The sequence below is a fragment of the Zeus faber genome, assembly GCF_960531495.2.
Source record: "Zeus faber genome assembly, chromosome: 2".
NCBI classification, from domain to species: Eukaryota; Metazoa; Chordata; class Actinopteri; order Zeiformes; family Zeidae; genus Zeus; species Zeus faber.
The window spans coordinates 9,386,887-9,399,335 of record NC_137189.1 but is presented as its reverse complement, the minus strand read 5'-3'; the positions used below and the strand labels follow the sequence as shown (position 1 = coordinate 9,399,335).

Below are 12,449 nucleotides of genomic sequence, written 5' to 3'. Positions count from 1 at the left end.
GCCACCTTGTCAAGAGATTAATTGCCAATGGATAATAATCAGGGATAATGTAACATAATAACTGATAAGTAATGATTAACCTCACCCTTAGCGAGTCTCCAGTTTGATTTTGGATGGAACAATTAGTCCGAATGAGGCAAGTTCGGTGAATGTAAAATTGTATTTCACCTGTGTTGTTTCGTGCCACTGTAAATAGAGCGCACAGTAATTTGGCTGCATAACCTGAGCAAACGTGTGTGTGTTTGTGTGTGTGTGTGTGTGTGTGTGTGTGTGTGTGTGTGTGTGTGTGTGTGTGTGTGTGTGTGTGTGTGCGCGCGCACATCATGCATTTTCTATAATGGGTTCAAAATGCTGTCATGCCATTTTACTGTAGCTTAGTGAACAATTTTGGGTTTGGATGGTGCTTTCTTTCAAAATATTAACATTTTATCAGTTTAAAATATGGGTGGGACTGGCTCTTTAACAATATGATAGAATAGCATAATTTATTACCAAAATAATCAGTCCCAGTTTGTTACAAACGAATGACTGCTGCTGTCCTACGGTGGGAAGCAAAAAATAAAGGAAATAAATAAACTCAACATCTTCATTTTTTTAATTGACTCCCCTTTTCGCTTCCCTCCATTTCAGCTGTGGCAACTCCACGTTGGCCTAATTTCAGGAGGGCGAGAGCGTGTGTTTGTGGCTGCATATGGATGTGTGTGTGTGTGTGTGTGTGTGTGTGTGTGTGTGTGTGTGTGTGTGTGTGTGTGTGTGTGTGTGTGTGTGTGTGTGTGTGTGTGTGTGTGTGTGTGTGTGTGTGTGTGTGTTTTTCCATCTATAAATAGCTCCTCTGAATGGCACAGCTGAGCATCATTTCCTTTTTTCCTCTTTTCTTTTCTGTCGTCTAGTGGCGATGTTCTGCCTACGTTGGTTCGCATCGTCGGATTGAACGGAATGAAAGACACATTGGCCTTGTTGATGCTAATGAACTAGCGCCCACTGGAAGTGTTCAATTTATACAAATTAAGCCGTTAGTGCCCTCGCACCACAAAAGGAGCCACCTGGAAAACATCCCTCTTCATTCTAATGGCAGACATCTTACTTCAGATTTTTTTTTTTTTTTTTTCTCTCCTGGGTCCTGCGCGTCTCTGCACTGGGTTCATGTCTGTGGGTGTGGGATTTTGTCTTCCAGCGTACGCACGCACGCACGCACACACACACACACACACACACACACACACACACACACACACACACACACACACACACACACACACACACACACACACACACACACACACACACACACACACACACACACACACAGGGGGTGATAGATGATCTGTGCTGATAGTGCGGTGCTCTGATCCATAACCCGCTCTGCTTTATGTGCGAGTGCATTGCGGAGCGTAATCGATGCGCTCTGACAAACCCTGATGTAATAATACAGGCTTTCTGCTGAACTGGCAACCAAGTTCAGGCAGCACTTGCACACACACAAACAGACATGTACACACACAGACACACACACACACACACACACACACACACACACACGGATGGATGGATGGACGGTCACGTAGGGAAAGATATGTCACGGTCACAGCATTACCCATAATGCATTGTGTGAGAAAGGATAAAAAGCAAAAGAATAATATATTTTCCACACAGTTTCACACGTATTGAGCATCGCCAAGGGCGATGGTTGATATTTTAAAGGTTTTATAATTGTTGTGTATATGAGTTAAAGCTGTCAAACATTATAACATAATTGTCTCATCATTCATTAATTCAATTACTTAAAAGCAAAATTGGTTCGGTTTCACAATGATGTGTTTCCATCCAAGTTTCAGGGGAATTTTAAGCTCTTGGAAATGTTGCGTTAAATAAAATGTAAACTCCCATCAGTTTCCATCAGTTTCCATCAGTTTCCATCAGTTTCCATCAGTCGTGTTGGGGCAAATTAACTGGCAACCCTATACAGGGTTGCCATTCCCTAGACAGCTATAGCTCGTAATAGTGGTATATGATGGTATATGATGTGACCAAAAAAAGACAATATATAATTGCCAGTTGCTGTTATTTATATGACAATAAGTCAACTAACTAAAATTTGCAACAGCCCTTAATATAAGTATGCCCAGACCCAATTATAACACCACCAGATACTTTCCTCATAACTGTGAGTGATGACAGAATATACTGTATGTTAGATTATAGCATGTGGGATATATTATATTATATAGGACGGGGGTTTTATCTCCTTCAAATTCTCTTTCCCAGCTTCTTTCCTGACGCCCACAGCATGAATGAGCCCCAGCTGTTGAGATTTTTTTTTTTCCCAGCACATTTATTTGTTTCTCAAATTTGGACTGTCTGGTCGCTGCCAAGAGCCCCCACCCTCCTCCTCCACCACCACCACCACCTCCTCCTCTCCTCTTCCTCCTCCTCCTCGGTCGCCACAGTGACACGGCTGCTTTCAGCCAAATCCAGTTTAATCTCCATTGGCAGTAGTGGATAAAGCTGTAACTCCACCCCACACCCCAACCTCCACCCAACCTCCACTACGTCCAGAGACAGCTCCACGCTCCAGCAGGAGATGTTTGATCCTTACACACACGCATAAAAATGAACTCTCCACCTAACCTCCAGCTAATCTCAAACCAACCTCTGCCTAACCTCCACCCGTCTTCCATTGAACCTCCACCGAAACTCCATCCAACATCCACCTAATCTCCACCCAACCTCCACCTAACCTCCACCCGACTTCCATTGAACCTAGCATCCTGGAAGATTTCAATGGCCCGGACAAATGGAAGAGATTCCGGTCAAATATTATTAAAGTGATTATAGCTTAAAAACAATTGATAGGCAGGCTATATAGAGAATGATATCATCAAGGTATGTAAATGTATAATATTTTTTACTGAATATTAAAAATAAAATAAGTCCCGTCAGTTAACGTTTTTAAAAAAATAAATGAATACAATTAGGAATATTACTACTTGAAATGAATTCATTCATGTTTGTGAAGATGCTTTAATTGACATTTCACTTGAATAAAATTTTGATCAAATCCAAAACAAAATAAATATGGCAATTAGGTCAAAATAAATAATAATGTTTGTGGTGTTGTCTATGTTCGTCGGGAGGGTTTTGACCGTCTACTTCGGGTCGGAACTTAAATAGAAAAAAACCCCACCAAACTATGGAAGTATGTGTCCCTGTTGACATTACATCATCTTTCTGTTTCGCTTCAGAGTTCTGGACGCTGCAGCTCCATCTCTGCTCCGTGTGTGTGTTTAGTGGGTTTACAACCTGTCCAGGGGGGAGGGGGCGGGGCTGGTTTCTTTATCGACAAACGTGATTGGTTAGAGGTGAAAGGTCGGCTTAAGACCAACCAAACTGAATGACTTTCCATTGCAACTTGCCGAACTGGGAAATGAACAGATCAGCAGAATTTTAATGACAAACACTCATGCACACACAGTACTAATAAGTGGAGGCAATTTATGGACAAATGAACACCTTCAAATGGTCTTTTTTCTCCCTCCTTCTTGCTAATTACTCCCCACCCACACACACACTAATCCTGCGCTGGGGGAAATGATGTCACTTTGTGGCAGGAAATGAAAGAGTCACCCGAGAGTCCTACTTCAAGCCTCTGGCTCCTCCATGTGTGTGCGTGTGTGTGTGTGTGTGTGTGTGTGTGTGTGTGCGTGTGTGTGTGCGCGCGCGCCCGCGAGCACGCAGACCTTGTTTTCTCAGCTGTGGTGATTGTCATGGCTCTTTAGATCGAGACAGATTTTACCTTCTCCCCGTCCTGGGGGTCACAGCATGGTTCCATCACATTGTATCTGTGTATTATCAGAGTTTGATGCAAAAAGAAGTCAAAGGCTAAATCTTAATCAATAATAATGCAGCTGTGCAAAATGTAATTGAATTCAAAGTGCTCCAGAGACAGACAAAATGAACCTTTGGTTTCACACTTGTGACATTGGTGATGAATAGAAGAGGTGATTCAAACTCTAATTGTGATTTTGATTTCCCAAATAGGTAAAAAAAACAAAAACGACTAAATAATAAAGGCAGTCTCCGGGATACGAATGAGTTCCGTTTTAAAGTTTGTCTGTAAATCGAATTTGTATGTAAGTCGGAAAAATTACGTATGATTCACATCCAGCGTCAATTAGTTAAATGTTTGTCTCAGTATATAGTATATATTTTACCTAAAATATCTTAAATATCATAATAAAGAATTAACAATAATAAATTATTTATTTATATAAAAAATAATTATAATAATAAATGTAACTACATTACAGTTCAGTATTCATAATTGAGAGAGAGAGAAAAATAGAGAGAGAGCGACAAAGGCGAGGCGTTGTTCTCCTTTGGGCCGACGAAACGCTGAAAACGCACAGTGTTTTCAGGATCGAGGAAACTATTCCGTGAGTACAAACCATTGTATTCAACTTGATTTTTTTAAAACAATAGGCTTTACTGAGGCCGGAACGCAAGTACAGGCATTCGTAAGTTGGGCGTTCATCTGTCACTCACACCCCGAACCCCTCGCGCCCCAAATTCGCATACAACTCAAAAAATAAAGGTTTCTCGCCTAAAAATGAGCCAAACAATTACCAATAAACCTGAAAATAAAACAATTAACTGAACTAAAATCAAAATTGGGCCTATACTATATTTAACAATGGAATGATAAACAATAAATGTAAACCTAAAATGAACAAAAATAATTAAAAATCGAAAAAGGGTTTAAAAAAAAGTTTGAGGTTATGTATTATTATTTTATTATTTATTTAATAAATATATTCTTATTATTATTACTATTTATGAAGAATAAAGTACTTGCTGTAAGGGTTATCTTGGCTTAGTAATGGTGTTTATCCAGAGTCTCCCGCCACCAGGACCATTTATTTATTTATTTATTTATTAAATCTATTTCTCGACTGCAGCCCTTACCATTGCCATGACAACCCCAAAATCCCCAGGTATAAATAAGGAGGTTGGAGCCGGAGCTGGAGCCTCTCTTAGCGGACCGCACACAATCTTGAGCAAGTGCTTACGTATGAACGAGAGGTTTTTATCACAAACAGGGTTGTGGCGTAATGACGGCCATTTCCACTTTGGTACTTGAGGCTAAAGTGAAGATTCTCCCGTGACGGCACTCTCTCCTTATGCACATGCTTTCGGTGTTTTGGTTGATCTCAAGTGTGTGTGTGTGTGTGTGTGTGTGTGTGTGTGTGTGCGTGTACATTTTGTGTGTTTTGCTGTGTGGGTTGTAGTAATGCTGCTGGCACTACAAGTGGAGGACAATTCATTACTGGCGTTTTTCCTCCAGGGCTAGCCAGCTAGCTTGCACACGGCCAGCGGAGACGCAAGCTTATTGGAGTAAACGGCATCAGCGGCACGTCCCTCCGGCGCCCGGGGGTTCTCCATGTTCCTAAGCCTCCTTTTTTGTTTTAGGTGGCAGCCACGCATGGCACTCCTTTTTCAGCAACCCCCTCTCCCCCACCCCCCCACCTCTGGAACGTCCCATTGGCGGGTTCATCCACCAACGCGAGGACGAGGAGAAATACAAACCAAGAAGGCCGAGACCGAAAGGGGAGGAGGGGGAGAGACGGGGCGATCATTGTTCCCTGGCAGCCGTCGGTGTTTCCTTCCCAGCGATACAGTGGACAGACTTACCGCTGCTCATCAGTCTTTGTAGGATTTGAGGCGGATCTGATCGCCACGGCGACCGCGGGAGCAGTAAGCTAATGACGCTCGGGAGGAGAAGGGCGGGGATGGGAGGGATGGAGACGGAACACTGTGACTCTTCGGTCACCGGGAGGGAAAGGGTGGCGTAGCGGCAGCGTTTGCGATGGCGCTGGGCTCGTTAGCATTCGCATTAGCGTGGAGAAGGAAGGTGGAGGGTCCACAGGCACAGGAGCCCTCGCCCGGAGAGTCACACCCACCTTCGTTAAGAGGAAAACAAGCCGTACTGTAGATGTACCATCTATGAGTGTGTCCTGTGTCATCGTCTTTGCCGATTCACGCTCCCCTCCCTATTCAGATTCGGACGATGCCCAAACTTAATTGACTTTACCGCCGACCTTCTCGCTAATCCCTTCGCGCCGCGAAGAATCGGAGACGCTTAAAACCGCCCCAAACCAGTCAGCCGGCCTTTTGGTTTTTAATTTCACTTTCCAGAGAGCGCCGTTGGTCTGAGATGTCTCCGTCTGCCATCTTTATTTCATTGTCCCGGGGGGCACGGAAACGTGCTCTGTGTGAGGGCGGAGCCTCACGCAGTGAAGCCTCTGCCGCAACAGTAAAAGCCTTAAAGCGAGACGGGAGTTTTTATCCAACATTTTACGCTTCATGACCTTTAGCGCGGTGTACTGTAAGTCCATATCATCACTTTTACAAGAAGCTTCTGCAGCCACTGTGTGGAGAACAGAGGTTTCGGGTTTTCTCCATCGACTTCCATTGAGAAACATACTTTTGACTTTAACACGTCCAAATGACCCGTACAATTATATGTGATTAAAAAGTCTCTATTCTACAATATAGAGCATTGATTACCCATCAAGTCATCGGCCATCGTGACCATTCCAGCTTCTCGCCGTGCTGTTCAATTTGCTTTGTTGTCCATCGCAACAACATACTTTGAAAAAGAGTTCCTTGTTTATTGAGCCCTTTTTGGGTATACTTGAGCGTTTTCTTTTGACCCGCTCCCTTCTTTGCCTCGGCGGTACAATGTGTCGTGTTGCGCACGCCCGTTGAGGAAATGGAGCCGCTGCGTCGAGGAAGAGCGGCCGCGCTCGGCGACGTCGGTGTCCTTTCCAGGGCTCCCCTTCGGGGGGGGGCGCTGTTGTCCAACCTTACCGATTGTGTCTTTGGAAAGTGTAATGAAGTGACTGGAAAGCGGGGGAAAAAGTTACACTTTTGTCGCCCACATGGCCACAGAAAATAACGGCGGGTGGCGGTGTATGCATGCATATCCGGTCAAATTATTATTTCAATCTTATTGCACAAGTTGGAAACAGGGACGCCGGTTCTAAAGGAAGGAACGTGAGCGGAGAGGGAGAGTGTGGAAATAGAGCAGATGGAGGTCAAGGAAAACAGCAATCTGAAACTGAAACCGAAACTGAAAGGGATGAATGGACGGTTTTTTGCGGCACGACGGCCTCCGCACGCTCATTACGAGAAACAATGTCTCTTATTTCAATAACCCCCACCCCTCCTCCTCTCAAAGCCTATTTACTCTTAAACCACAATAAGGATTATAGGAGGTGGTTTTGGAGGCTCAGACGAGGTAAAGGGGACATGTAATTGACTTTGCATCAGGTCAATAAATGCAACAATGACGGAAATGAAGAAAAAAACAGAATTAAATCGGAGTCCTCGGAGACGTCGTGAATTTCTCAACCTCCGGGTTTGCGTTTGTTTTGCATTCCACTGAAGGAATTTGTGGAACAGACACAGATCGTCGTCGTCCATCGCCAGGTTTTTTGTCGTCCTCCTTTTTGTCTCCAGAAATCCCTTTTATTTGTTCATGTTGGACCTCATCAGCTCCAGTGCACAGTCCACCCCGAGGCTGAGAGGGCCGTTATTTAGGGCAAAAAATGACCCGAATGTTAACGCCGATGCTCTGTTCTGGCTCCACAGCGCCCCCTTCTGTCCGCATCGTGCACTCGGGCCACGCCTGCAACGTGGAGGAGGAGAGGCACACGGAGAGGGTGTACACCATCCGAGAGGGGGAGACCCTGGAGCTCACCTGCCTGGTGACGGGACACCCCCGGCCTCAGGTAAGGACACCTCAGCCGCCCACTCACACCACAGACAAATCCCAAATTGTTAGAATCAGGACCTGTTGATTTGGCCCAGTACATTTTCATACACAACGAATTTGCTGCGGTAAAGATCGGTGCATGGCTGCTGAACAGAGAATTTGCATAAAAAAAGCTTAAGGGTCTGAAATAGTAAAACAAAAATAGTCAAATGTGCAAAAACAACCAAATATCTAAAGAAAACCGCCAAATAATACTAAAACGAAAAAAAAATTCAAATATTTTGGTCTGGTTGCTCTGTTGAAAAAAAAAAGACAAAAACAGTACATCTCTGTATGTTGGGAAAGTGGGAATAATGAAATATGGATCATGATTAATATTTTGCAAACATGTTGTAAATCTTGGCAACCAACAGCTGATGCATGGTTGCCAACTTGGTGACCACTTCTAGAAATTGGTGTCGGGCCCTGGTCCTATTTTTGGGTTTTGTAAAATTTCAATGAACATTTGTGACCCACGGCGTACTTTAGGGTCATTTAGCAGCTTTAGAGTTGTTTTTTTTGCATCATTTGAAAGTGGAGAAGCAGCTTCCAAACAAGTTGTCACTTGTGCAAATCAAGCAAATATTTTTAAAGCTCTGACTTGTTAATGACAAGGGTGTGGCAAACTGTGATTCTGAGATAATCACCTCCAAAGTTTTACCCACACCAGGTTCATTCAGCCAGCTCCCAGAGTGCAAATGGGGTAAGTGGAAAAACAAAGCCTCATGGCTACTTAACGTACTGCCGAATGGGCCAATCACGAACAGCTCAACAACACACAACTAATTTTGTTTTTCAAAAAGCTTTTATTTAACAGTAAGAATATACATGTTTTATAAAAGTGGAATTATTTTGGAGTTTAAAAGTACAGACAACACAACAAAATGTAGTGTCTATCAATATTATGAGTCAAATCCCAGTCTGAAATCTGAAAATCTGTCACCAACCTCAACAGACTTCATCACGTCATCAAGTTCTTCCATTGTAACAACAACGGACGTATCGTCGGTCTCCTCCGGTGGTTCTAGAAAATATTCCGTTTCATCGTCACATTAAGGTTAAAATCCGCTGTTTGAAATGTCCTCCAAGTCTGGAGTAATATCAGATTCAGCGTCGCTGTCGTTCTCTGCGTCGCTGTCAGAGAACTGACTATCATCGTGGAAAATGAAGTCCAGCACGCGCTGCTAACACTGACTTGGATCTATCGCACTGGTCAGATTAAGGTCCGAAACGCTTTGCATAATCCATAAAGATGCGGAGAAGAAGGTTTTCACGGACAAGTGAGATCTAAACACCCCCGTGCTGCGCTTTAACTGTCTGTTTATGGAAGTAACGTAGGTGCGTGACGCGAAGGGTTGTTCTTCTTCGCCGTTTCACAACAGTGGCTCCGTGTGTGCAAGAGTAGTACGATTTAAAGGCTGAATTCTATCAAAACGGTTTCACATTGTGACTTCACATCACATGGAATATTTGATGATCTGGATCATCAAATATCAATGATCTTCACCTGGATGGTCGCTTTAAAGGAAACCATCGATCTGCGTTATTCAGCGCTGTTCAGCGTCTAGTAAGTGAACTGCGTTTCCCCATGTAATCTAACGGTAATATTTAACTCCACGGTTTAACATTTTTCTACTATTTATAAATCAAACTCGGTTTTAAAAATACCTTGAGAGATCAAAAAAAACACAAAGGAACACGAATCTGAAAAAATCGAATTTTCCTTCAAGAAAGGTTTTTTCAACTTATTTGGCTGCTCCCGGCCATTTTAGAAATGCGCGATTTTAGATGGCGGCTTTTGATGCGGTGAGTCACATTTTTGCATGAGCAGCACTTTGGCACAAGCTGTTGGTTGCCAAGACAGACAAAATGGTTGCCAAAATTGTAATCATTTTGTAATTGATTGATTTAATACAATTACCGTCCAGATTTCAACATTCTCACTTTCTAAACATACAGAGCCATGAACATACGAAAAAGTACAGGATAGTTGACATCTGGTTGCCCTGGGCTTATTGTCGGGCCCTGCCGATGATATTGAAAATCTAAAAATGTCTGCTATCATCAGGGAAAAAACCTTTAAACCCCTTTCTAACCCGACCTACTCTGCCTACTTGATGTTTCAGTGTTATTGAGTGACAATGTCTTCACCATATTTCCAGCTCATTCTCACTTGCTCTCTCTTTCTTTTTGTGCTAATAGCTCTCCATAGATGCCATATGAGCCACGGAACTCTGCGCTAAATCAGCTTAAAAGTTTAATCCGTCCATTATTTACGGCTGAGGATTCACAATGAGAGTCATGGAGTCTAATTAGAATGGGAACGTGGAACCAAAACATGCAAAATGTTAAAATGAACAAAAACAAGAAAGCGAGAGCACATCTCCCCAGTTCTAGTGAAAAGCTCCAGAGAAACCGTGGCAGGTTTGAATAACAAGCAGTGAAATAAACTAGTTCTAGCCTGAACATCCAGAAATAACAATAAAGGTTTCATAACCTGAAAAAGGGTTTTAAATGCTGGGTAATGCTTGATAATAAGGTACTCATAATAGGTGTTAGTTAACTGTTAATAAGGTCCTCGTAAGATGCTCATTAACATTATTCATGTGTTAATAAGTGTTGATAACAGATTTTTTCAACATATAACTATGAACTTATTAACAGTTAACTTTGCTTGTATTATCTGTTCATTAGCCTATATAAGCATTTATTAACAGTTAACTATGCTTGTAGCATGTGCTAATAAGTCTACAAGTGTTTATAACAACATTTATTAGCAGTTAACTATGAACTTATTAACAGTTAACTCTGCTTGTATTATGTGTTAATTAGCCTGTACAAGCGTTAATTAACAGTAAACTATGTTTGTATCATGTGCTAATAAGCCTATAGTGTTTATAACAACATTTATTAGCAGGTAACAATAGCATTCATTAGCAGTTAACTTACAGTATCATCACCAAGCAACAGCGATGCCGACTAATCAAGAACACCCTTAATATGCGCCTCAAATTCTATGCATGTTTTTTTTTTTTGTTGTTTTTTTTTAAGCATTGTTAGCTGTTAAAAGTGCATTGTTAACTGCTAATAAATTCCATTATTAACACTTTTATAGTAATATTAACACAATAATAATGTTCTATTATAATTATGAATAAGCATCTTATGAGGACCTTATTAACTATTAACTTTTTACAAGTTAACTTTTAACTATTAACGCTTATTACAAGCACCTAAGTGTTGCCAAATTCTGTTTAGGCTTCTTATTATAATCTAGTCCAGGTCTGACTGCTGTAGGTATTTCTTAAAAAGCAGCCATATTTGGCCAACAGTGTAGGAAACCCATGGTGAATGTTCATGTGTGTCTAGGATTCGAGGAAGTAAATGAGAAAGAAACAGTAATTAGGAGGAAAGACAAAGCAGGTCAGAAGAAAACTTAGCACATGGGTTTATTGTGTGCATTTCAGGTGTCAAAACAGTAAAATCCAACACTCGCTGAAGAGCCCTTATTGTACTTTTTATACATATTATATATGTATAATATATATATATATATATATATATATATATATATTATGCCATGATCACTTTATTTCTCATTCAATCGCTACATGTCAAGTCGATTCATTTCCTGTCGATCAAGTTATCTGTTATTCAATTAATGATGAATCGCTGGGGTCATATGAAAAGAACGACGGGGCCGATGTAATTTACATGAATTAATACAATCTGCCTTTTGATCAATACACAGAAACCATTAAGCGCGCTGCACTTCCTCCCTGGATGTGGAGGCAAAGGGCCCATCGATTATTATATTTCCAATGAAAAAGGTGAGGCCTCTTAAATGAGTTAAAGGCGCGGCGACATCACTCATTTCCTCCGGTCGTCGTCTCACCGTCTCCTTCTCTTAATTAGAATTTCCTCCGAGAGAGAGAGCGAGAGAGAGAGAGAGAGAGAGAGAGCGGGAGAGAGAGAGAGAGAGAGAGAGAGAGAGAGAGAGAGAGAGAGAGAGAGAGAGAGAGAGAGAGAGGGGGGACGGAGAGAAAGTGATCAAAGGGCCTCTGTGGCTGCAGAAGGGGAGGAAGGATTTCCTTTGAATCCGAGTCGTTATGGTACCCGCTCAGATCCCGTCCCATCACGCTGTGTTTCCCTGGACATTTTGGAGGCGTCCACCTCGCCCCTCTCGGGTTTCGGGACGTGGTGGCGGGGTGATCCTGGATGCCACGTCCAGCGGTGTTGACTAGTTATGCGGCGCTCACGGCCATTCGTCCGTCGAGAACTGAATGAATATTTTTGAACGAGTCGAGAGCTGCTCCGACGGAACTCAAACCCGACTCCAGAGAATGAACGGATGAATGAGTGAATCTTCTACTCGCGAAGAGAAAATAATGACAATGAATGTGGAAAAAAAAAAGTTGAAGGCATTTGTATCAGCAGGCAATTATATCAAAAGTGACAGATTTACACTTAAATACCAATAAATAATAAATACATTTGACAGAATTAAATGACTCTTGTGAGAATTTCATTCACGAGCCGAACTGGCTCTTCTGACTCTCGTTACACCCACTGAATCAAACAAACAAAGATTCGGGCAAATTTAACAAATCCTTTTACCGAGGCACTCGTAAAGGGC

General features: G+C 42.3%; 1 protein-coding gene across 1 annotated transcript in view; it reads left to right on the top strand.

The window, feature by feature from the left end:
• LOC307248194 (MAM domain-containing glycosylphosphatidylinositol anchor protein 2) overlaps window positions 1-12,449 on the top strand; it is a gene marked incomplete at both ends in the record, with an annotated part of 228,555 nt that overhangs the window by 64,117 nt on the left and 151,989 nt on the right. Inside the window, one exon of the mRNA XM_080024479.1 lies at window positions 7,651-7,790. Coding sequence (XP_079880605.1) covers window positions 7,651-7,790 — 140 coding nt within the window. The remainder of the gene's footprint in view (window positions 1-7,650; window positions 7,791-12,449) is intronic.